Source organism: Zalophus californianus, chromosome 2 (assembly GCF_009762305.2).
Source record: "Zalophus californianus isolate mZalCal1 chromosome 2, mZalCal1.pri.v2, whole genome shotgun sequence".
Lineage (NCBI taxonomy): Eukaryota > Metazoa > Chordata > Mammalia > Carnivora > Otariidae > Zalophus > Zalophus californianus.
In genome coordinates, this window is record NC_045596.1 from 43,343,329 (window position 1) to 43,370,489 (window position 27,161).

The window sequence follows — 27,161 nt, forward strand, 5'->3', positions numbered from 1 at the left end:
AAAGAAAGCTGGAAACATGAGTGTCCAGGAACTTCTATAGTAGAAGGTGGGATGGGTCTTCAAAAAAGACTCAATTCTCAAAATATAGAAAGGGACTTCAGATACTGGTACATCCAAAACAATAACGCACGACCACTACATTGAGTCCTTGACCTCCAGGCACTTACAAACTGACAGGAGAAAAGAGGCACACAAATGACCACAGTATGTAAGATATGCCACCAAAGTGATCTGGACAGAGTGTCACCTGTGGGGAGAGGTAGGAGATCAGTTCTGGCTGGAGATAACAGGACAGACTCAAAGAATGGGTTGCACTGCTATTGGGTCTTTTTTTTTTTTATTTCAAGATACTTTAATTTTAAAACAGGTCACAACACTAAGCTTCCATCCCGCTCTGCCAGTGTTCAAGCTACAAACACTTGCTCAGCAGCGGAGGGGCATGCCTTAGTAGCATGTTTGAAAACTGAATAAAAATCCATATAAAACAAATATTCAAATAGTTTCCATAGGAACACAGATAAGTGACCCCACCTCCTAGTTTTCCAAACTGTTTCATCCGTGCCAACCCTACTTACAGACATTTCAAAACTAGCAAGAATTAAGTTAAACGGTCCCCCCAAGTCCCCCAATTCAAGCTAAACTCGAAGGTAACAGCTACAGGAGTGGCACCTACACGTTGATGCTGGTGGAGGCACAGGAGGCCGGGGGGCGATTCAGCCCACTCTCGCAGGCACAGGACACAGGCAGGCTGCTGACATCCTGCTCTGCCACTTTGGCCAGGAAGTCGTGGTTCTGGATCTGCTGCATCAGTTGCCATGTCAGCCCCAACATCACATAGTAGATAGTCGGCCTCTCCTGGAACCCATTGAAAGTAGAAGCAGCAGCAACAGTGTAAGCACCCATGTTTTCAAAGACCATCCAATCGCCCACATGCATCTCAGGCAAGTCGCAGCCCTGGATAATGAGATCCAGGCTGTCACATGTTGGTCCCCATATGCTGGTTGAATAGTACTTCTCATCTGGTTTGGGTCTCTTCTGCAGAAGGGGCTTCACGTGGGCATGATCATAGAGGATGCAATTAAATGATCCATACACTCCATCGTTCATGTAATACATAAAGGTTTGTTCACTCGACTCATCTTCATCATCAGAGCCTGTCTGTTCCTTTAATACAAGTTTTTTGGCAATGATGTTAACTGCCAGCATAAAGGCTGAGGCAACATAGTATCTGCCGGGCTCTGCTATGATTCGCACCCCCGAGTCGGCTGGGAAGTACTTGTCCAGGGTTGGGTTGATCACACTGGTGATCTCTTCAAATTTAAGCTTTACATCCTCAGATCCAGGAAAGCCACCACCAATGTCAAGCAGATACATGTTGAAACCAACCTCAGCTCTCATGTCAAAGACACAGCGGGCATCAGAGATGGCTTGCATGAAGATCTCAGGATCGGTGCGGCCACTTCCCACGTGGAAGCTGACACCAATGACATCAATATTTAGCTCTCTCGTCTGTTCCAAAAGAAGCCTGCTGATTTGAGTGTGGCACCACATTTAACACTGAGGCGACAGACTGCTTTGGAATCATCAGTGGCAATCCGCAAAACCAACTTTGCCTTTGGATGCGCCCTGGCAACTTTCATCAATTCAACTTCACTATCGAAAGTCATCAGCTGGCCTCCATTGTTGGCAGCGTACTTAATCTGAGACACTTGTTTACAAGGATTTGCATAGATAATCCTCTCTGGAGTCACCCCAAGACTTTGTACCAATTGTATCTCGGTCTTGCTGGCACAGTCAAATCCTGTCCCAATGGTGGCAAGGGTCTTCACTATGGTTCTGCTATCATTGCATTTGACTGCATAAAAGGGGGTGACCCGAGGAAGAGCTTTTAACCATCTCAGATGTTTCTTTAAAATGTCTCCCAGGTTGGTGACATAGAAGGCATCCTTAACATCAGGAGACGAAACTTCATTAATTTTTTGGTCCAGAATATCCTTGGCAGTAAAGCCTTCATCGAGGAAATGGCAGTCTAAATCTGCATTACTAAAGTTGTTCATGGTTTCTTGAAGTTCCTCCGAAATGTAACAAAATGGAAAACTAAGAGATGGAATTTAAAGAAATTATTGCCAGTTTCTCACAAAGGCAATTCTCTGGAATTCCAAGTCCCACTGAAGATGTGTGTGCCCTCGATGCAGCAGTGGAAATGTTCTGATAAACAGAATTTGCTTGTCCACCTGAGAGCGCACGTGTGCCGCGGGCCAGCCCCATGGAGATGCCGCCCCCGAGCGCGCAGGACCGCGGGCCGCCCCGCCGCCCCCATCAGCCGGCCCGAGGTGGTGCTGGAGCTCTGGCAGAGGGGCGGCGGCGGAGGCTGAGGGGACTGACCTGCTGTTGGGTCTTAAAGAGTAGTAGAATTGGGATAGATAACAATGGGGAGTAGGTCAGATAGGAAAGGCAATTCAAAGAATGAGGCAGCCAGGCAAAAAAGCCTGAGGCGAGTTGGCAGGGGTGAGTATTCAGATTGTGCTGAGAGGGAGAGGAGAGAGGTAGAGAAGAGCAGGTCTATTGCAGAGAGCTAGCTGTGAGAAGATAAATGTGGCTGTGGGAAAGGAAAATAAGGAATAGATAAACTCAGGAGTAATCATGAAGAGGCAACAAATGAGCTTATTTCTCCTTTTGGCACCTGTCCCGGTTGGGACTCCTTATTTGTGTCTCTGATGACTTAAGTAACATCTGTCTCCTCTGTCAGCCAGCGGCCACCAGGAGACAGGGACCATATCTGCTATGCCCCCTCCTCATATACCCAGAGCTTTGCACAGTGCCAGTTGAATAGAAGGAGCTCAGTAGATATTTACTTAGGGGAAGACAGGTTGATAAACAAGCAGACTGATATGTAATTTGATAGAGAAAAGGAAATGAAAATAACAGATAATTCTGAGGTTTGGGTCATACAGAAGTCTTCTTGACATATTGAATTTGAGGTTAAAAAGGGACATCTCAGGGGAAATTTTCCAGTGAGTTTTTGGAGACAAGGGAAAAATGATTTCTAGCTCAACAGAATTAGACAAATAAGTCTGTTCTATATAAATGTTCAATGGCTAACATATCTCAAGCATGCATTGCTGTGATGACATATTGCATATGCAGTATAAAAAATTGGCTTGGGGAAGAAATGATGTTTAAATATTATCTTTTATTTCACATTACCCATGCCACTGTTCATACATTCCCCTGACAGGTACAAATATTCTGACAGTATTCTGTGGTCTGAGTGGAGAGCTGTAGCTCCTTGGACAAGCTTTGTTCTACTGCCTGTCCTCCTACACCTGCAGTATGAAACAGAGTAAGAGTGAACTCCCAACTGAGGTTGGGAGAGGAAAAAGAATGTATGTTAAAGATCCAGCCCCAAGTCCCCCTGGGTGCAGTATAAGAAGGTCCTAAGCCATAATTCATATCAAGAGCTGATTAATTTTTCATGGTGAGGCTCTTAGTGTGTGTGTTTGTTTTTCAGTCTTGCTCTTCTGGGGTCGAGTGACTCAAGCAGGGTTTGGTGGTTAATAGGGGCACGGGATTTAAGGAATAGTGCAAGAGCTGGAGGGTTTCCACCAAGCTCCCCTGGTAACACAGTGAGGTGATAGGGAGCATTTTATAAATTAATCTGCTTCAGCCAGAAAAGGAGGCAGAACTGTTGCTTCCTTACAGTTAACTATTTCTCTCCCAATAATAAGAAAAATAAATGATATATGTCTACTATGTCTCCCCTAAATTCAGGTATACATAAACTACTGCATCTGGATCATAGAGATCTCAGAAGAAACTAATTGTCCTGGCTAGTAAACAGGGGACATGTCTGAAGAAGGGAAAACAAGGCAGTGGGTATTTGCGGCTTTGAGCTTCCCAGCAGCCTTTATTTTGGCAACAGAACGCAGCCTTCCCTTGGACAGTTGCACCTTCTTGGTCTCATTCCAGGCTACCAGGATGGGCATGTGACAGAGATCCAAGAGCACTGCACCCCTGGCTGGCGAGATTGGTTTAGGGATTGGCACATTTCTCATCAAGTCAGAGAAAACCCTGGAGTCTATAACTACTCTTATTCTGAGGTAGTTTATGTCTGAGTCCAGCCTCATAACATAGTTATATCAAAAGGGTGTAAAAAGTTTCTTTTGAAAATGAATTTACCCCAAAGCTCTCTGTTTACACTTTAAGACAACACTAAACACAAGTGTTATGGAATATTTGTGTCCCCCAGAATTCAGATGTTGAAATCCTAATCTCTTATGTGATGGCTCTGGGGAGGGTTGGTCTTTGGGAGGTGATCAGGTCTGAGGTTGGAGTCCTATGAATGAGATTAGTGCCCTTATAAGAAGAGAGAGGAGAGTTTGCTCCCTCTCTCTGCTCTCTGACATGTAAGGATACAACAAAGAGACAGCCTCTGCAAACCAGAAAGAAGGTCCTCACCAGACACTGGATCTGTTGGTGTCTTGATCATGGATTTGCCAACCTGAAGAGTGGTGAGAAATAAATGTCTGTTGTGTAAGCCACCCAGCCTATGGTATTCTGTTTTAGCAACCCAAACCGACTAAGACAACAAGCTACTTTGTATGAGAATTACTTGCGTATTTATGTGTTCCCTCTCACTGGGCTATGGATGCAGGGGACAAACATCACATCTCTCTCTCTTTTTTAAATCTAATATTCCCAGAGCACTAGCCCAGTGCTGCACACACGAAATTTTTAGATACATTTGATTAAAATGTGTCAACCTCAGCTTTGCCCAAGCATGGGTGATGGAGCCCCTAAAATGGATTGACATCATGGTAAACTGCTCTTCAGAGAGATTCTACAATTTACCCAAGATTTCATTTCATGGATATATCCTAAAATAGGTAACTTTATAGAAACATTCCTTCATTTTCTGAAGTCTTCTATGAGATACCTTCAGAACTAAAAAGCAAAATGCTTTGCTTCCCGAGGAAAGAATATTTTTTCCCTAGTGGATAATAGTATCTGTGTAAATGACCCTATTTCTTTCTTTGCTTTGGCCATCAGAAAACTCTGAGGTGAATTTACTGCTCAATTATTGTAACTCTGTAAGATCTTTTTAGTTCCCTCATCTTTATTTTGTACTTGTTCTAATTTACATTTCTCTGGCCCTGTTATTCAATTTTAAACTTATATTTTATTATATGTATTTCCTGTATTGTTTGTTGGACAAGGTATGGGATATTAATAAGCCAGTTCTGGCTCAAAAAATGCAATTTTTTCAGTGTATGGATGCTTGAGATAACAGTGCTGAGTGTCTAGAACAAGGCGCTCTTTGCTTGACTATTAGGTGGAAAGATTTGTTTTCCTAAAACGTAACTCCTGTTCTGGAGGTGGTAAGAGTTCTTTGCTGGGCTTCTGCCCTGGACCAGCAATGACTGATTCAACCTTGTCAGGTTCACTTTTCTAATATGGAGTTGGCATTGCTCACTGCTCAACTCCATTTGGATCAATGGGTTAATGTTTGAAATCATTTTGAATGTGAAAAATTCTGGGTTGTTCCTATCTTAGTTGCGATGTTAATCCTTGTCTTTGTGACAGATGAGTGTGCTTAAAGTCTTTCTGTTCTATGAAACCATTTCCTTTAAAAGTCTGCTGAAGTCACCAGAAAAATAGGTAGAGCCATCTACCGGCAAAAGGGAACCCAATCTGGACATCTGAATATGACTCAGAGACACCAAACAAGAGACATAGAAAGAGGTTGGGGGCAAGAATTTAGAACTTGCAGGGACACCGGATCATCAAGATTTCTAGGAGAAATTATGGAAACATCTGCAAGGTCAGGGCAGGAAGTCCAGGGCTACTTCTCAGAGAGGGAAGTGCCTTTCTTGGGACTGCTGTGGCAACGCTGAAATGCTGCATAACCCAGGGCCTGGGAGGCCTGCTGAAGACCAGGGAGTAGGTGCTGGGAAGGACCAACCATCCATCAATCCAACTCCAAGTCCTTCATCCACATAGAGGAGAGGACAAGCCTTAGGACTTTGGGACCCTGTGAATTGTGTTAGGCTGGCCAAGACATAGCTCACCATTAATTGCATTACAATGAAGAATCTGTGTTCAGGAAATCTCTTGAGTGGTTCTACTTCTGTTCCCACCCAGGCTTTGCCAATTGTGCTCTGCGAAGGGCGAACCAAAGGATAAAGCAAACAAAGGTCAATTGATGAATTATAATCAGTTGTGAAACTTTGCAATTTTGGTGCTTGAAAATTACAAAGACTATAAAATGTCAGCTGAATAACAGATAATTGGCCAGAAAAATACATCAAAGAGGGACTTGGACTGCTTTGGGTGTGTAAGGAGTGCCTCCCTTCAGCACTATGGGGGTGTGATGAGGCAGGACTGGGGTGGGAGCTGGACAACTGGGGACTCACTCCAAGTCCTGCCAGCTCAACAAAGAGTCTCCTGCTTCTCTGGGCTGGCTCACCTAGCCCACATCCCACCCTTCTCTGCTTGTTGTACAACCTTTCACACTGTTCCCCAGAAGAGCTCACTTTCAGCGTTACCACTTAGAATCACACTTACCTTTGTGACCCTCACCCTTTACATCAATCCAGCTTTGTTCAGCCTGACAGATGACCCAGCCTCCTGGTGTTCCTTAAATAATGAGAGAACATTTGCTGTCTGGAAATATCAGCCTGCATCCAAATTTAAAAAAGAAAAATAGGAGAGGAAAGCATTCAAACAAAACTCTTGGAACTGGGCTCCTGTGGTAATACACCAAATAAAGGAAAACAGGAAAGCAATTGCAATATTAAAAATAGATGACTTCCTGCATGTAAATTCTTCACTGACCTTGTTGATTAGAGTGTGGTCAATGTTTGCTGGCCTGCCACCTCCTGACTTCATGAGGGTTCATACCAAGGGACAGTTCTTCAGGATTCAGAAATCCCCCTCTCCCCATTTTAAAAGCATTTGCTTATAAATTTGCTTATTGGCATCAAACCTTTTCTCCTTGGTCCTCAATGCCTATCAGAGATCAGTTCCTTATCCTTTTTTTCACTGTTGTATCTAAGGAGAATTTACTGAATATTGAGAATAACTCAGAGGACCCTGGAGCAGAGATGGTACCTGTGCATAACACTACGCACCATGATATCTGCATCTACTGCCCACATGGTGTGAAAGTAGTAATGGAGAAAATAATGCATCATCCTGCTGAGAGAGCATTCCTTCACTCAGTGAATATTTAATGAGCACATACTATATGCCAGGTACTGCTCTATACACTTGGGACATATCTGTGCCCTCAGTAAGCTTATATTGTAGTTAGATAAAACAACAATAAAAAATAAGCATAGTAAGTCAGTAAATGACATAGTATAAGATAGATGTATAACAAAAAAAAGGACAAAAGTAGGGTAAGGAGGACTGGGCTGGTGGGTGGTATTAAATAAGGTCGGGTGGGCCTTGGGAAGAAGGTAATGTATAAGCAAAGGCAAGTAGCTAGGCAGATCTCTCAAGAAGGTGTCCAGGCTGACACAGCAGCCCAAGCAAAAGTACTGAGGCAGAACCATTTATTGGTCACCCTGAGACTTGAATTCCCTCTCTTCCACTGTCAGGGAGGCCTCAGACAAGACAGTTGTTCTCCATGGGCCGCAGAGAGGATGACTTCGAAGCAGCAGGAAAAACAATTAAGATGGTTTCAACAGGGACAGCTCTTTGGAACTGGGCTGTGCCTGGGTGAAAAGGAGGGGTAAAAAGTTTTTTGTTTTTTGTTTTTTTTAAAAAGGAGCATGTTCCAAGATTCCACTCCCTGAGTAGAGAGTAAGAACTGGAATCTAAAGGGCACACCCAAAACAAATCAGCAGGAGACAAGGAGCCCGGGTCATAGGGTTTTGATTCCTCATGCAGTTACAAGTACTGCTTGGTGTCTTGTGAAGCACTCGTGGAATTTGGCCTTGGATCACAGAATTTTAGGACTGAATTGTTTCTTCCTAGCTGTGCTTATTCACTAATCCCCTTCTCTGCATCACCTTGGTCCCTGGAGTTCTCTTAAGCATTTTCTGTTCAGGGCCACTCTTGAAACTAGATTTAGCCATGGGATGATCAGTAGCTCTTGGCACTGCTCCCTCCTCTCTCCACCAAGGCAGATTAATTTACTGTAATCTGAGGTCCTGGGGGAAATTCATACCCATGGTTAAAGAGGCATGGGAGTGGCCAGAGCCTGGGAACTCAGGCATTTATCAAAAAGCATTTGATTTTCTCCCAGAGCCATTATGGTTTAATGATGAGAGAGAGAGAGATGGAACTAGAAGTATGTGTATTTAAAACCCTCCCAAAAGTGCCTGGGTGGCTCAGTCATTGAGCGTCTGCCTTTGGCTCAGGTCATGGTCCCAGGGTCCTGGGATCGAGCCACACATCGGGCTCCCTGCTCGGCAGGAAGCCTGCTTCTCCCTCTCCCACTCCCCCTGCTTGTATTCCCTCTCTCACTGTCTCTCTCTCTGTCAAATAAATAAATAAAATCTTTAATAAATAAATAAATAAATAAATAAATAAATAAAACCCTCCCAGCTACGCATCTTTCTTGGAAGAAAGTCAACATCCTTAAATGTCTTCATGATTCTGGTCTACCTTTCCAAGTCCCCCTCCTCACTAACTGAACACCCTGGCACTTGCCTGAGGGGCTCTGCTTTCTATCGCCTCCAGGTACATGTACCCGCTATCCTAGAAGACTCTTTGAGCCCCCTCCTCACCTGGCTAAAGTCTTCTTATCCCTCAAGCGCCAGCTTAGTCAGTCCTGCCCTGAGGAAAGATTTCCTAACCCCCTAAACTAGACTGGGCCCTTATCCTTCCAGAACTTAGCATGGCACTGGGCCCATAGTAAGTGCTCAATAAAGATTGCTGCTTTATGAATTCATTTGATGGATGAATGAAAGAGCAAATGAACAGAAAGAGAAGCTAAGATCAATGTGAATTTTTATAACTGAGGACCAGAAGGACAAAGAGAAGGAATGAAGAACCAAAGAAAATAAATTCTTTAAGGTCTGAAGGGCTTTTGCATAAGGCCATATTCAGGCCAGGTCAACCAGGTCAATCACCAGAGAAAGCAACGGGGATTTGTTCTAAGACATTCATTTTCTGGATTTCTGTTGAAAGTAACATTGTTAGCCTGTTAGCTGACACTGAAAATGAGCTGGATCCCCCATCAGGGCTGAAGGGGGTAACACAAGGGCTAACCAGGAAAGTTAAACATATCCAACTTGAAGGGGTAAAGAAACTAAATTCAAGAACATAATTTCAACTTTTTGCTCTGTCTTGATCCACTGTGGTGGTGATCTTGGGCAAGTCACTTAACCTTTTGAATTATACTTTTATTGTCCAAAAAAGTAAACTAGGGGCCATTTGGGAAAAAAGGATATTAGCCAAGCTTATGTACGACCAAAGGTCCCACACAATAGTGGTATTATTAATGATCATCAAAGCTATCCCCAGCTGTTCCCTGTAAGGTTTTATTAGTCCCACTGCTGTTTCCTGATTCGTTTCCATTCAGGAAGCTTTGAAATAATGGTTAGCAGAGGGGCACATTGCAAAAATAAAAATTTTCACTCTTAACTTTTCCATCCACTTTAATCCCACTGCCCATCCTTCCTCTCTCTCTCCAGCTTCAGCTGGAGTCCTGCCATTCCTGTGATCAATCATGCACTGGGGAGAATATTACTCGTGGTGGGGGTGAGAGGGTGGGGGCAGGGGGAGCTCTGGGCCAGCATGACTGTTGAGTATGATGTCCTTTTGTGGTGCCCTCAAAAACAGAAGTGAGGAAACAGGCCATCATTTTTCATGTGGCTTTATAATGGATGCTGATAATGCAAAACAGCCAGGCAGCTCTTGTCGCTCCAGTGAAGTACTGAGTCAGCTGTTGGGGGCCAAGTCGGAAAGGGAGTTTCCCTGTGTGACTTGCCCTTCTGCCAGGGATCTCCCTGCAGTGACAACTGCCCACTTGCTGATGGAGCCTGACATTTGCCCTCGGAAGGCACACAGCCTCCTACCTTATACACATTGACAGTTTGGGGCCTCTAGGGGGAGCTGAAGACTCCTCTCCTTTCCAGCCACTTGCACCTGTACTCCCCAAGCCAGGCACACTATTTGGATGCAGATGCTTAGAGGGTGGAGCTTTTGGCATGATGGCGGGTGCTGGCCCTTGAGCCAATCACTGTGACAGAGGAAATGTAGCATTCTGGTTGGCCAAGCCTAGGTCACCTGCCCGCTATTGGTTGGAAGAGAGGCAACCTAAGCCATATGCATGCCACAGTGAAGCATGATTCCAGAGTGAAGGAAGAGGAAGTGTGATGGGCACAATAGCGACCACTAGAATTATGTCTCTTATTTCTCTGCATTCCCATGCTTTTGCCCAAGGAAAGATTCCATCAATATGGGTTTACTGGCAAGAAAACCTGTGAATCCACAAATTAACACATGATAAAAGCCATGCACAGGCAGAGCTCCATGAAAACCCTTAAAAACAAAACAAAACACCTTTTCTCCACCAGGTACTCACCTAAGAAGATGTCAAGCCAAGAGAATGGCATTACTAAAATAAAGTAGACTGATCCAACTTCTCAAACCCTCTTATCCACACCCTCTCCTTCTGACCTTTGCTACTCTTCAAGGTCACAATGGCTTCTCTGTTGCTACATCAAGGGCTCATTTCTCACACCTCATCTAACTTGCCCTTTCAGCAGCACTGGACCCAGCTGATAACTTTCTTCTTGAAAACTTGTCTTCCCCGGGCTTTTAGGACATCACACTGGCTTTGTTTTCTTCCTACCTCACTGGCCATTCATTCTTGGATTCTTTTGCTGATTCTCCTCATCCCTTCAGTCTCTGAATGTTCAGTGTCCAGGGATCAGTAATTGGACCTCTACTTTTCTGTCTATGCTCACTCTTTAGGTGCTGTCATCCAGTTTGTCTTTACTACCGTCTGTGTGCTACAACTCCAGTATGAACCCCAGATCTTATATCTATATTCCTGGTTGATATTTCTACTTGAATATCTAGTAGACATCTCCAACCTATCCCATGTTAAATTGAGGCCATAATAGCTCTCCTTCACACTACTATCAAAAGAAACAGTTCCTCCAATAATCCAGTCATTCAAGCAAAAATCTATCATGCTGTTCTTGACTACCCCCTCTCCCCACCTTATACTCCCTATCTTGTCCATCAGAATATTCTATAGGCTCTATCTTAAAAATATATTCAAGATTGAATACACTCTCCTCTGCTACCCCGCTACTCCTAACAGGTTCCCTGCTTTTGCCTTTGTCTCCTACCCCATATTCATCCTCATGGCTCAGTCTCAACATGATAGCCACACTGATTTCATTAAAATATTAGTCAGATCATGTCAACCTTCTGCTTAAAAATCAGTGTCCTCAGAGTACAAGCTAAGTTCTTAGTACCTGTAGGTGGACCTATGTTAATCTGCCTCTAACTTATATTGCTCACTATATCTGTTGTTAATCTCACCCTTATTCCCTGCAGTAGCCACTCCACCCCCTTCTTCAGATATTCCAAGCATGCTTCTACCTTAGGGCCTTTGCACTTGCTTTTCCTGCTTCCTGGAAAGCTCTTCTATCACATGGCTTACTCCTTAACTTCTTTAAGTCTTTACTCCAAAATCACCTTGGAGAGGTCTTTTCTAGAAAGCCTGTCCAAAATTCAACGCCCTCACTCTTCTTGTCCACCTTCCCTTCTTGTTTTTTTTCCCTTTTCTTTTATCACTATCTAACATTCATATATTATTTTTACTTATTTTATCTTGTGCATTATGTCTTCTTCCACTAAATCATTAGTTCCCTGAGGACAGAGCTATTTTTGTTTGTTTTTATCATTAATATCTTCTTAGGACCTACAATAGTCCTTTTATATGAAAAGGAAAGTAAACAAAGTAACATAATTGTACAACTAAGATTTGAGACCCTTGAAACCCATGCTCTATATTTGGGCTTGACTTTTAATTAAATTCAGTCATGGGGCAGGATTGGTTTCCAAGTCTCCTGGACCATTCTTGGTCTAGAGGAAGCCAGGAATATTTTCTATTCATGTCATTTACTAGCTCAAAAGTTTTCAATAGCTTCCCTATTGCCTTAGGGATCAAATTCATCCCTCCATCATCTGTGCTTTTCCAAGGTCATCTCCTGTATCAGCCCTATATTTGTCTTCTCCAGCTAAATTGGTCTATCCACTAATCCCCCAAATTATCTTCCTCCATATTATTTCTTCTCCCTTTTTTCTCATCTGAAATACCCTCCTTTATCTCCTCCATCCATCCATGCAAGCCCACCCCATCTTTCATGATCTATTTCCTTCTCTACCTGCTGACATCCAACTCATTTATTTAATTCACATGGTGCCTCCTTTATAAAGTCTTCCTTGAATACTCCAGATGGAATGAAATGCTCCTTATCTAGTAATTTTACAGTATTTTTTTCTATGCTTACTCCAGCTTGTTTCACAGTTCCATAGTGAAGCAGTAAAGTAAGGGTCCACAACAGTCTGCAGTCTAACATAACTGCGTTGATTCAAATCCAGGTCCTGCCACTGACTGGTTGTATGACCTTGGGCAAGTAATATAACCTCTCTGTGCCTCAGTTTATTTCTTTGTAAAATGAGGACAATAATTACCTTTCTTACGGAGTTTTATGAGGATTAAATGCACTAATATGTAAAATACCTAGAATAGTGTCTCTACTCTGAATGTTTGCTATTATTGTGGTGGTTAGCAATCTATTTTCAGTCCACTTGATTTTTGGGGGTATGAAACATAACAGCTGGATTTATTTCTAGTTGCTTAAAATATATACCTTAATTTTATTAAGTAATAAGTATACCATTTTTTCTGTTTTTCCCAATTTGAAGGTACAGGTCAATTGACTCCATTATAGGGAATTCTTGGTACTGTAAACAATTTCATTAATTTTTTTTCTGCATACACAATATACAACCACAATGCAAGGGTGAAGTTAACTTGAATTGACTTCAACCCCCATTTATTGAATTAACCCACTGTGAGGAACAGAAACATGAAGACAGGGTCCTTCCTTAAACCACTGTCTATTCAGAAAGATCAACATATTCACAAATAATTTCCCAATATCTGTTATATGCTACATACTATATAGTTCTTTTATTTCTATTTTTAGATTTCAGCTTTCCTCAATATCTAAATCATAGCTTTTTTATAATTTTGAATCAGGATGCATTAGTTCATTTCCACCAGTTTTAATGTGGGGACACAAGACATTAGTTGTAGTCTATTACTGCCTACTTAATGAAATTATTTTTGAAACCCTGACTGTTAACCTTTAATCCTGAGGCCCATGCATAGTTTCCATATTCAGATAAATGATTAACTCACTTACCAGTGTTCTTGGCTCAGCCTGAAACTTCCAGCCTAGTTCAGAGACTGAGGAGTTTCCAGAATCATCTCCCCAGGCTTCTCCTGAGACACATCTCTGGCTGCCTCATTTGTCTTCCCTTTCCTGGTCATCCCCCCACTCCTTTTCTCCCACCCCGCTTCACTCTCCCAGGAGGTACAATGCATCTGGTCCTCATTGTGGTGATCATTCAACTTCACAGTTATTTTTATAGATGTTTAATCGGGTATACAGGTGAAAAGATGAAAAGTAAAGGGTGCATCTTTCTAAATATTTATTCAAAAAACAAATTCAGCAATATTCAATCTAGGCTCTTGTCTTCCTCAGGGGCATTGCATCAACATCCTCTGTTCAACAATGGCCTGAGACACTTGGCCCCTGAAGGTGAATCCTGGAACTACTGCTTAATACCCATGAAATTAATTGTTTTTTCACACCTAATAGTATCCTCACTCTCCACTCTGGGTAAACAGACTCTGAAGTGGTTTATATGCCACGTTGTTTTCCTTCTGAAAGATAATCCTTAAAGTAACTTCAGAAAACAGAAGGGCAACTCCAGAGATAAAAAAGGAAGCCATGATTATGTTAAAAGGTTTTCAGTAGGCTACTATGCTATTCACAAAAGTTATAAAATAATTTTCCACCAGTTACTAATTTAAAAATAGTTTAGAGCAATTAGACTTATAAGGAAAGATGCCTATGAGGATAGTAGCTTCAGTCATTTTTCTGAAGGTAGTTAAGATAAAACAAAGTACTCTATAGTCTGCTACAGGTCACTTTAGGATATAAAACCTAAGTATTTAACTGTTGAAAGGGACAAAGAGATATCAAATAATGGCATGGATTAAAGAGGTTGTGGTAATGGCTCATTTTCCTAAAAATCAATAAGACTGGCCAAAAGAGAATGGTCCTTCCACATTGCTTTGGAAATCCTCCAGTATATAAGCTTCACTTTTAAGGTATCTCTGAGGTCCAAGGTCAGGGATTGTGTCAAGCTTCCCAAGTGTACTCAATGCCCTTGGTCCCAGGCTAATAATGACAAAGGGAAGGAGCCATACAATTTAAGAATCTAGCTTGAAGTAGTAGAAAAGAAGACATAAGAACCACTAAAATTCATCTCTGGAAGTTTAGAAGACTAGTTTTCTCAATGAGGCCATAACAAACTATGACCACAGCGTTTTGGTGGACAGAGCCCTATCTTTTATCAAGTATTTGAACATCCCAATAAAATGGCTATACCATTTACAAAAGATTAGAGGAATCCACATAATTCCCTAGACCAAGAACTACTGAGAGGATGTGAAGTTCAATCAATGACCATGGGGATAAATAAAAGAGGAATTCAAGATCACAAATCTCAAAGAGCTGAATGAGATAGATGAGACCTTAGTGGGCAGAAAGAGAAACAGAGGCAGCAGAGATCTCTGTCCACGGTTCTCAGAAAAATGAAGTTGTGTTAGACAAGACTGAACTACCAGAGAGGAATTGACTGCAATTTCCAAGGCCCACATAAAAGAGGGAGGGAACCCATCTGTTTTGTTGAATGGTTTTCTGGAACTTCCTCAAAGTGAAAAAGAACCCTACTTAATTAGTCAAAGTCTATCAGATGCACACCTGAAAGGAAGCTAAAGCCAACATTCATTAAAATGAGGGTCAGGTTCTTGGACCTCAGTGAAAGGCACTGGAACTTTTGCCAGAAGGTGGTATATTGGTGCTTTTTTGTGGGGGGAAAAAAAGGTCTCTGGATGACAACTGACATTAAAGCATGAAAGTACCAATCAATTAAAATAAAGAAAGAAAACCAACTGTGTCAAATGTTTTTATATTACCTTATTTAATCATCTCAACAATATGTGAGGTTCCCAAAGAAACTGAGGCTCAGGGAAGCAAGGCAGTTTTACCAATTTTACCTAGTTAGTAAGTTTCTACCCAGAATTTATATCTAAAATAAAAAATAAAAATAAAAGTTTCTAGAGTCCCTGCTATTTTCATAACATGCTGCCTCCATATGGGGCAATAATCTCTGGGTGGATGACAGAGGAAAAGACAAAGGTAGTGCTTTGAAGAGAAAAACATGAAGCCTTTCTGTTACTGAACAGTAATATAATTCCTGGAGGACGAATGGGTAAGCCATTTTGCATGTAGACGCTAATGAGATCACTTTAATATGTCAGCTTTTGCTGGCTACAGAGCCCCATCAGTTGAACATCAGGACATCAACATCAGCTGAACATCTACTTCTTCTCCATTAAGATTCTCTCCCCTTTAGAATCTCCAAGAATTCCCAGGGTGTCATGGGCATAGCAGACTAATGCTATCCTTTAGTAACCCTGCTGCTGTTCCTCAGGTCCCAGCTGCTTATTCGCACACCTCAGGGCTCCACCAGCAGTACTGCCATCTCTCAGCTGTCTCCCCTACACTGAAGATTACTGAGCTACTTCTCTACTCCTCCCTATTCTGGCTACCTTCTCTGAGCTCTGGACTTATACATTCAAATACCTTTCAGACATCCCAACAGGATGTCCTAAACACATCGCAAACAGAACACATCCAAAAGAGAAATTATCTTCTCCAAAAATCTTCTTTGCCTCCTGTGGGCTGAATTTTGATGAATAAATGATACCAGCACTCACAGTGACTCAAGTCAGAAGCCTAGAATCACCCTACGTCCTCTTCAACCAGACATCAAGTCCTATCAGTTCTACCTTCCTCACAACTGTCTTATCATTCCTCCCTATTCCCTGGAGGGTGACTCGGTAAACCAAAGGCTCTTCGGCCACACCCACATTTTATTCACCTTGTTCCAGCCTCCTTATCTTCCTCCTCTTCACTGTCTTCCGTGTTTCTTACCAGGATCATCATTCCAAAATACATATTGTATCAAGTTACCACATTCCATACAATGCAACGTCTTAACTTTGGCATTTTAAAGCCCCTCATGATTTGCCCCTACTCATTTTTCCACCCCAAATTAAATCATTGGCCCATTTACACTTCCTTAAATCTACTGACCCCAAAATAGTATGCAGAGATGATACACACTGGAGCTCAGATGTAGACAGTGAATAATAGGGTTACATTTTCCAAGAACAAGAAAGTTAGATTATGCATAACTGATACGTCAAAGAAGAAACAAAGGATGGCTTGCTATTTGAAATGAGCAACAATATAGGGGATTGAAAATACTGAACTTCAGCAACTCTCTTAATCATATCTGTTTTCCTGTGTTCCATGTTCCAACTAATGAAAGAGTAATCAAAGCAAACAGCTTTGGAATGAAAATAACTTTATTAAGAATGTATGGACTGAATGTAATCTGTGTAAGAGGCGTGATTGTGAATGAATACCAGTGGAGATCAGAAACAAGACTGATGGTTTGATAAAAATCAATGGAGACTCAGAAACAGATGAAAATGATTAACACTGAGAGATAAAACAGCCTACTACAAAATCTGGGAGAAAATTCTATTAACTGTAAGGTGAATTGAAGTGTACTGGGAAAACAAAATGATTGTGCATTCCCACATGAAAGAGAACTATTAGCAACCTGAGAGAAGGTAGCAAGACACACATATCCCTTTCTCTTGCTCAGGGACACAGAGTCATATTTAAGACTTACTTAAGACTTAAAGTCATATTCTTTTTTTTTTTTAAAGATTTTATTTATTTATTTGAGAGAGAGAGAATGAGAGATAGAGAGCACGAGAGGGAAGAGGGTCAGAGGGAGAAGCAGACTCCCCGCCAAGCAGGGAGCCCGATGTGGGACTCGATCCCGGGACTCCAGGATCATGACCTGAGCCGAAGGCAGTCGCTTAACCAACTGAGCCACCCAGGCGCCCCTTAAAGTCATATTCTAGATCTACTTGTAGACTACTAACTTCTCTAAGACAACATTGTGTGTGTGTGTGTGTGTGTGTGTGTGTGTGTATCTATCCTTATGCGGGTGTTTCTTTATACATAGAGTAGTAAGTAGAGGAATAAAGGTGTGAGTAGAAAGCAAAAGAGTCAATGCTAAGAATTATTATTTTTAAATAATAAGAAGACGGGTAAGAAGGAAAACATTCTTTTTATTTTTTAAGATTTTATTTATTTATTTGAGAGAGAGAGAGAGAATGAGAGATAGAGAGCACGAGAGGGAAGAGGGTCAGAGGGAGAAGCAGACTCCCCGCTGAGCAGGGAGCCCGATGCGGGACTCGATCCCGGGACTCCAGGATCATGATCTGAGCTGAAGGCAGTTGCTTAACCAACTGAGCCACCCAGGCGCCCAGAAGGAAAACATTCTTATAGCACTTAATATGCTAGGCATTCATCCAAGTGCTTTTTATATATTAATTAGTGTTTAGAACAACCCTGCATTAGTCAGAAAACTAGCATAAGCTATGTTGTGGTAAAAATATAATAACTCCAAAATCTCCATTTTTGGCACTACACTTTATTTCTTGCTCATTCAAGGTTTGATTTGGATAAGAAGAGACTCTCCTGCACCTGGTAACTCAAGGATTCAGGTTCCCTTCACCTTGAGATACCACCCAAGGGCACTGTTGTACATAAAGAGAGGATGCAGAGGGCAAATGGGCTCTTACCTTCCCCAGTCTTGAAATAACATATAACTTTTCCACTCCCAGGCCATTGGCCAGAACTAGTCAAATGGCCCCAATCACAGCAAGGGAAGCTGGGAAATGTTGAGGAGCCCCTGGATATCCCAGTGAGCACCGTCTCTTTTACGACCATTATGAGAAAGATCATAGCATAACCCCCATGACTTTTACAGATGATGGGAAACTGGCAAACAAGTAAAAGTAATTTACCTAAATTCACAGTTAATAAGTGGTAGACCTGATACTTTAACCAGAAAAACTGATTCCAGAATCCATGCTTCTAAAAATTATATCATAATACCTTTCAAAAGTAATAGAAATAACCAGTTATTTCATTAATGGTTTATATCAGTGAAACAAACTGTGAATGGAGATAGAAAATCTCTTACAATCCCAGAGCCAGGTTACATAAGCACCAGCTGGACACTGGGAATTAGGCATAAAATGTACAATCACTTTTCTGTAGACCTGAGAAAGGACTCAACCAGAAGGCTGATATCCAGCAAGGACAATCAAGGGAGATCCCTGCATCCTGCTTATCAACAAACACATAGTCTAGAGATATCTCTCTTATTGAGGATGAGTAGCATGAAGAAAATCAACTCAAGACATATGAGAAAAGTACTGAAAATCCAAGATAAAGGAAATAGGAGATTGACAATATAGGAGTTTATTCTCTAGAGCAGGGGTGAACAAACTTTTTGTAAAGGTCCAGATGGTAAATTTTTTAAGCTTTGCCAACCATACTGTTTGTCACAATTACACAACTCTGCAAAAAGGCACAAAAGCAGTCATAGAAAATACATAAATGAAAGAGGTGAAGCTGTGTCCCAATAAAGTTTTGCTTTCAGAAACAGACTGAGAACTAGATTTGGCCCATGAACTGTAGTTTGCCAAACCTTGCTCTAAAGAAAAGGAAATTAAGAAATATAAATGATTAATAAACATTTGAAAAATATTCAATGTAGTAGGAATCCAAGAATTACAAATCTAAACAATGATGTAATTGTCTATCAACAAACAACAATAACAAATGAAGTTATTGTTAGAAGAGGTTCAGTGGGATGATTTTATATACTTCTGATAAGGGTGTGAATAGGCGAAATTTAGCCTGAAATTAATCTGCTGTAGAAAATTATATATATATATATATATATATATATATATATATATATATACATACATATATATATACATATATACATACATATTATGTTAAATGAAATAAATCAGACAGAGAAAGACAAAGATTTTATGATATCACTTACACATGGAATTAAAAAGCCAAACTCAGAAATATAAAGTAGAATGGTGGTTGCCAGGGACTGGTGGTGGGGGTAAATGGGAAGATGTTGGTCACAGTGTACAAATTTCCAGTTATAAGATGAATAAGTTCTGGGGCGTCTAATGCACAGCATGGTGACTGGTATATTAATAATACTATTTTGTATACTTAAAAGTTAATAAGAAAGTAGAACTTAAATATTTTCACCAAAACTTTTGTACAAAAAAGGTAATTATGTGAGGTGATAGATGTGTTAACTTACTTTATTTTGGCAATCATTTTGCAATATATATGTGTATCAAATTATCACATTGTATACCTTAAACTTACACAAGGTTATATGTGTGTATATTATTATATATCTCAATTAAGCTGGAAAATTATATACATGCATTTATATGTGCCAATTTTATAAAAATATATTGAAGACTGCATAATATAAAGACAGAACACAAACCATAAAATGTTAATGGTGAGTTAGGATGTAGGATATAGGAGGGTACATCTTTATTTGAATTTTTCTACATAAATGTTTCATAAACAGAAAAAACTTATAAAATACAAAAGAAATTTTGTATTCCTTTTGAGTCAGACTTGAACTGAATTTTCAGCTATATACTAGCAGGTGATCTTAGTCAAATTACTTTATATCTCTGACCTTTAATTTTTTCACCTGAAAAAGTAGATCGTAAAGCATGTAGCATATATTTGAGTCTCAATAAATATTAGTTACACTTTTAGAAAGACATAAATTTGGGATTGCACAGAAAAGGCTGAGAGACTGGGAAACTGACAAATGATCATTGTAAAAGCTTTGAAAGTTGAAGAGAGATAGCTCAGAGATTTTTTGTACATGGTGGGAGGGAGAAGAGAATGGCAGAGAGATGGAGAGTGAGAGAGGAAACAAAAGGGAGAGGGGCTGGGGAGAAAAAGGGACAGAGAGAGAAAGAGGAAGAAGGGAGATTGAGACTGTTGCAGAGATATTTCTATGAATGGTGGATTTGGGTGCTTTTCCTAGCCAGGTTCTGGTGACTGAAAAATACTTTCAGTTAGGAGTTGAGAGACAGAACTGGTAGGCAGGAAGAAACACTGTGGTTTCTTTTCTGAACACAGGAGCTGAAAGAAAAACCCTCTTTTAGAGGAAAACAGGCAAGGAGACCTGGGGATTAGGGGCCAGGGCCAAAGTGGGGGCTCAAAACAGCAGGAAGCTCAGACTGCGAGTGTCCATGCCTGATGAACAAGGTGTGCCTAGCGAGGAAGTTCATGGGCTGCACCCCAGATCCTACCCCTGTGGGTTTGTTCCCTGAGAGTCCCACATTGCTGCAAAGCTCCTCCAACATAGCACAGAGTTGCAGTAGAAACGTTTAGGGAAATAAAGGAGAAGGAAGAGAGGAAAGAAGAAACGAATACCAAAGAGATGAAGTGAGAAAAGGATTTGGCTCTCACAGTGGGTCTTCAGAGCAGAGGAGTCCTCCAACTTGCTGCTGGGCAGGTCACCAGGGAATCTTCCAGAGGCAAAAGAGCCCACTCACAGACACGAGAGAGGCAAGGTGGGGCATCAGTAACAGTTGGGCAAAGAGTTCCTCAAATATCCTTTGTTCTTCTCACCTCCAAAACCACAAAAGGTGTACCTTCACACCAGAAGCATTTTCCAAATGCTCCTTCTCTGTATCTTCCTCACATTCCTACCCCCACTTCATAGCCCACTAAACACAAAGGGGCTTATGCATGTACTTGCACACATGTCAGCTCTTTTGGCTGACTCCTTATTTACAACTTTACCTTTGAGCATTGATGTCCCTATATCTGGGCTATGACTCCTAGAGTCCTATGTTGAAACCTGTGTGGCACTCATTGCTCTGCAATGGCATTGCCTGTGTGCTGGTCAGTCTCATGCACTGAACTGTGGTGAGCAATTTGAGGACAGAGATGCTGTCTCATGGCCATTGTTCCTACATTCCTAGCACAGCATCCAGCACACAAATGTGGTTGGGCTTTTCTTACAGTCACTTTTCAGTATGCCTCCTGTATGGAATGTATGTATGGAATTTTCCTCCTCCATACATTCCAGCATCACCACACCCAAGAGAGCTCCTTTAGTTTAAGACCCAACTTCTGGCACACAGCCAAAGTGATCTCAAGAATCCTGAGTGAGAAGCAAAGAGGCACTGCAGACAATGGAGACCTGGCACTGCAGACAATGGAGACCTGTACACAATGGGGATGATGGACTCCAGCTATGGCAACAGACAGGACCAAGGCTGCAAAACAATGGCATAATTTCAACCTCTCTCACCTTCTGACCATCCTCCCATTTCGTTTAATATTTCCTGCAATATTGTAAAGTATTTGCCAAAGACTGGGCAGAGGTGAGTGTAGGAAATCAGTCTACCAGTCTTCAATTTGACTTCTCATTATTGCTCTTCATACACTCTTAAACTTAAATCTGTAGTCTCTCGTTTCTTGGCAATCAGTCAGCAACTCATTCTTGGCAGAACTGAAGACATGATGCCCTTGTTAATAAGGAAATCAGAATGACACTACTTACTTTATTGAGCACTCATTCTAAGCCATGCCCTATGCTACGTGCTTTACATACATTGCATTTAGTCCTCAAAGAAACCTTTGAAATGAACATTATTGTCCAATTTTGCACATGAAGAAGCTAATGAAGGTTGAGTCATTTTCCCAAGGTGATACATTTAAAAAGTGTTATAGTCACAATTTGAGACAAGTCTTTTTGTCCTGTCCAAACTGTACTGCCAAGAATTACAGATATAAAGGACTGAGTAGAAATCATTCAGCAGAAGTTGAGTTAGGAAAGACCCCAATCTCAAATTCTATGTTCAACTGTGATGGTAAATGACTTATCTAAAAGACCAGGGATTGGGTTGGACTACTGATAAATATGCAGCCTTCAAGAAACTTAGGCTGTAGTGGTAGTAATCACAGACCTCAAAAACATGTTGTAAGTTGACCCCAATTAACACCACTGGGCATACTCAGTTTAGCTGTAATATCATGTAACTTCTACAACATCCTTAAAGCTCCAGGTTCTGTTTTCCAGGGTCATTAATGACAGTTTTGTTTTCAGAACAAACAGCTAGAGTGGGATAAGGATTCCCAGTGGATATTTAGTCTCTAGCAGTGTCTATGACCCACATTTTAAGCCCTAGAAATAAACACAGTCCACTTGCCAAAACGTCTGTCCATCATGTTGGTTCAGACAAAGATAAACCAAATTAGGTATAACCAAGAAAGTAAGGAAAATTGCTGAGTGGAGGAAAATTCCATACCATTAAAAAGGCATCAAGACAAATCTACTTTTTTAGGGGTTTAAGAGTGCCAGGGTAACTGGATTAACTAACATCTGTGCTCAGATTTGAACCTTTGGTGGAAGAAAAGCTTATAGCTTAATTTTGCAAGACCCAGCATGGAATCTTTGTTGGCCAGTAGGGAGATGGGGTATGAGAAAATTGGATTAGAGCTTCTGATATAAGGTCTTGAGCAATCAAGAGGAAAATGCAGTTAAAAGCAGTTGTACCAGACAAGTCTTTCTTCTGTGTGATGTTTCAATTCCAGAAAAGATCATAAGCTGGATAACCAAACCATCACTGATCTGTTCCATACAGCAAGTGGCTGAGCCTGAAAAGCTTTTGTGCTGGTAACTGTAAGGTTAAAGGCAATAGTTTTAAGCTCTTATTTCCCCTTCTTCTAGACAAAAAGGAGGAGCCATCTCCTAAGAGAGTGCTCCATCTTTTCTTGCTATTGATGTTCCTACCTCTATCCTTTATCTCACTACCCATTTCAGTCAGCAACCACCTTCCCTTTCCCACCCCAAAGCTATACATGAGCTGGTCTCAGTGGTGATGCCCTTCCCAATGTTCTCATAACCCCTACCATTTAACTCACTGCAATATATTAAAATTGTTTATATGTCTTCCCATATGAGAATGTAAGGTCTTTGTCTTATCCATTTTTGTTTGTCAGTATCTAGCACAGTGTCACACACATGGCAAGTTCTCAAGAAAGGTTTATTGAATGAATTCACAAATGGATGGATGGATGGATGGATGGATGGATGGATAAATGAATAAATGATTGACCTACAGGATCCTTGAAAGTTTGCTCTAAGAAGACATGCCTGGATGATCTTTCAGAACATTCCAGCTCCTTCTGTTTCCTTCTGATGAGGAAGGAATACTTAACTTATTGAGGAAGGAATACTTAACATCATTGAGGCTTAGATTTCTTTTTTTTTTTTTAAAGATTATTTATTTATTTATTTGACAGACAGAGACATAGCAAGAGAGGGAACACAAGAAGGGGGAGTGAGAGAGGGAGAAGCAGGCTTCCCGCCGAGCAGGGAGCCCGATGTGGGGCTCGATCCCAGGACCCTGGGATCATGACCTGAGCCCAAGGCAGACGCTTAATGACTGAGCCACCCAGGCACCCAAGGCTTAGATTTCTTCTTTATAAATTTCTTCTTTATAAAATGAAAGCAATGTTACCATTTTATTAGGTTGTTGTGAAGCTCAAAGTAAGTAACTCATGCTGGGTGCTGATCCACGAACCAGACACTGTTCCTCATCACTCTCTTTATATTTAGTCTGCCTTCTGCTGACAGAAGTTGTCCAAGATTGCACTAAGACAGTAGCAGCCATGCTATAATGAGGTAAAATGATAATGTGGCTCCAAAAACTCAAGAGTTTGAGTGTTCAGAGGATTTTTTTTATTGGGGCAGGAGAAGAACTATATCAATTCTTCAATTCAGCTTACTTTACAATAGAAACCTTGTAAATTAGAGTATTTAAGAATAGTGCCAAAACTTCCACTTCCCACAAATTAAAGAATAAATATTATGAAGAACCTTCCTGGCTTATGACACCTAAAAATGCTGGATAAAAGATGTTAAAATGCTTAAATGAGCTGTCAGGAGAATAATGGAAATCATCAGAATCTGAAAATATAAGAAAACACAAATTTTCAGAGGTAACCACCCTGAAGCAATGGGACCCTCAGTCCATTTACTTATTTCTGGTGGACTAGAGTCTTCATTTTAATGGAAATCAAAGAGGGATAAAGATGCAATGCCTGGGGGTGCCTGGGTGGCTCAGTTGGTTAAGCGACTGCCTTCGGCTCAGGTCATGATCCTGGAGTCCCGGGATCTGGTCCCGCATCGGGCTCCCTGCTCGGCAGGGAGTCTGCTTCTCTCTCTGACCCTCCCCCCTCTCATGTGCTCTCTCTCTCTCATTCTCTCTCTCAAATAAATAAATAAAATCTTTAAAAAAAAAAAAAAGATGCAATGCCTGGGACCTGAACAGGGTGAACACAGAAAAAAAAATCCCTGAATAGTCCAGGACCCAGTAGTTGACATCTTTAATGCGAGGGTAAACCAAAAGAAGAAAATCTAGCCCACAAAAGAAAATAGTAAAGAAATTTTTTATCTCAATCTTGACTCTGAGTAGAGTCTAAAATTCCTATTCACAAGTGGTTCTCATGAGGGTTTAAAGCCAGAATTTAGAATTCGCACTAGGTATGTGATCCCCAAATACCTAATTTTAGAATTTAATTTAAAGTGACTCAAGATTAGTAATGCCTTCCTAGATAAATATGCATACCTTAAACCAAGGCCTCAAATATTTCCTCAGGTAATTATAAACTCACTGAAATATAAAAGTACAAAACACAAGAGGAAACAAATCATTTGAATGAGAATAAGTAGAAATAACAAACAACAGGATTATAGTTACAAAAATGGCTGATACTGGAATTATAAATTAAGAAATATAAAATAGGTTTGATATACTTATTTTTACAAAAAGAATATTTGATGTATAAGGTACAAGAACTATGAAATATGATCAGGTAGATTTGAAAAAAAGAACCAAATAAAACTTCCAGGTGAAAAAAAAAAACACATAATAAATGAAACTAAAAACTCAGTAGATGGATATAGCATTAGATACAATGAAAGAGAGAATTATGAACTGGAAGGAAGAACTGAAGAGTTATTCAATGTGCAGAAGAGGGGAAAAGAAATTGAAAAAAAATTAAATGGAAGTTAAGACATGGGGAGGAGATGGTAGCAGTAGACATTTGTTTGTTTGTTTTTTTTAAAGATTTTATTTATTTGAGAGAGAGAGAATGAGAGATAGAGAGCATGAGAGGGAAGAGGGTCAGAGGGAGAAGCAGACTCCCTGCTGAGCAGGGAGCCCGATGTGGGACTCGATCCCGGGACTCCAGGATCATGACCTGAGCCGAAGGCAGTCACTTAACCAACTGAGCCACCCAGGCGCCCAGCAGTAGACATTTGAATCATGCTGTTACCCATGCTCTGGGGTTTTTCTGAGAGGCTCCTGATCAGAGGTGCCAATGAAATATAAAAGCCACTACACAAGTTGTTCCGGACGTTCCCAATGGATGAATAACATGTTTGAAAATGGACTTAGTGGCCTCTGAAGACTCGGTGTTCTCAAATTACACATTTGGTCTTTGATTGATTAATTTTGGAGGCTTAAGTGAAAATAAGAGGAATAATGGAACATTTTATTCTCTGGAACATATGGATTTCAAGGGTACCAAGAAGAGACCTAAATTAGGCCTGGAACTTAAAAATGAAACATAGGTGCTCATTTCAATGCCTATACCTCCAGAAAGTAGACCATATATTTGCCAAAGAACTCTTTAAAGATTTGTCAACAGCTTTAGAAATTTTTGATGATATAACAAAAAACAGTACATTGGGAGAAACAGAGTCAATGCCAGGAAGTTGTTTTTTATTATCTATATGCCACAACTTACCAGAATACTGAACTTGGATGGACAGTTTGGGGACCAATGGTAAATATCAAACCTAAAAATCATAAAGACTTAGTGAACTATGTAACCACATAGTATAAAGGGCCAACAAGAGTCCCTAATGTAACTGGAGGAGTTTCCTATGATTAATAGCTTGAGTTAGCAAGGTTTCATTTCTGTGACTTTTTGTCCACACACAAAGGAGAAATACCAACTCTGCCTCATTGCAAATTCACAGGAAGTAAGAATTGAATGAAGAATGACAAGGTGGCTTTGGTATACCTTGCAAGAGCTGTTGAAACTGTTGGTTAGGTGCATCCATATACAATCTCTTTCATGGCTGTAAACACACTGATTGGCAACCAGGATTGCCATTTCAGAGGAGAAATAAATTTATCTAGCAAGCCAGCCAAGCTCATTTGTCATGGTAACCTCTGTCCTAGCTTCCAGTCTTTCTATATTTCCTATACAGATATAGGATTGTGGGGAATCTATACGAGTTGTGAATCAGCCATCATTGCAGACATGTTATATATTGTTCAAAAATAATAGATGTGACTGTGGATACATATCACTGAAAATAAAGTTGCACAAGCCAAAAGTCTTCTAAAAACAAACATGTTGTTGCAACTCTATGGTTCAAGTCCAAATTATAATGATATTGGTAGGTAAATGTTATGCTATATTAGAAGAATTCCCATCTCCTGAGCTTGAAGCTGACCTCAATGCAAGGGTCAAGCAAAAGAAGAAAATCGACTCAACACTGCAGATGCTGAGACAGTTCAAGAAGTGTGCACCAAATATATTTAGGATAAGGGCCCAGCTATTGCTGCCATTGGTTTCACTGAGTAAGATTTTAACTGGATTTGTAGTAACATATGCTGGTTTGTGATTAAAATGCTCTTAATCAAAATATTTTGAATATATTTAGTTATAAAACTACCAGAGATATGCAAGTTTTAAGCTATTAAACCTTAAAGAAAAAATAAAAATGAAAAGTATATTTGAGAAAGAAATGGAGACTATAATTAAGGTATCTAACATATCAAATCAGAGTAC

At 40.7% G+C, this 27,161-nt stretch overlaps 1 protein-coding gene and 1 pseudogene across 1 annotated transcript; one reads left to right on the forward strand and one right to left on the reverse strand.

Moving 5' to 3' along the window:
- Positions 1-669: 669 nt before the first annotated feature.
- Positions 670-2,092, reverse strand: LOC113925229 (ornithine decarboxylase-like). The gene is given in 2 exon segments (XM_035726300.1): positions 670-1,532; positions 1,535-2,092. Coding segments are annotated over 2 exon segments (1,386 nt in total). The 5' UTR covers positions 2,058-2,092.
- Positions 2,093-2,272: 180 nt separating this feature from the next.
- On the forward strand, positions 2,273-26,954 carry LOC113925591 (annotated as a pseudogene).
- The last annotated feature ends 207 nt before the right edge of the window (positions 26,955-27,161 follow it).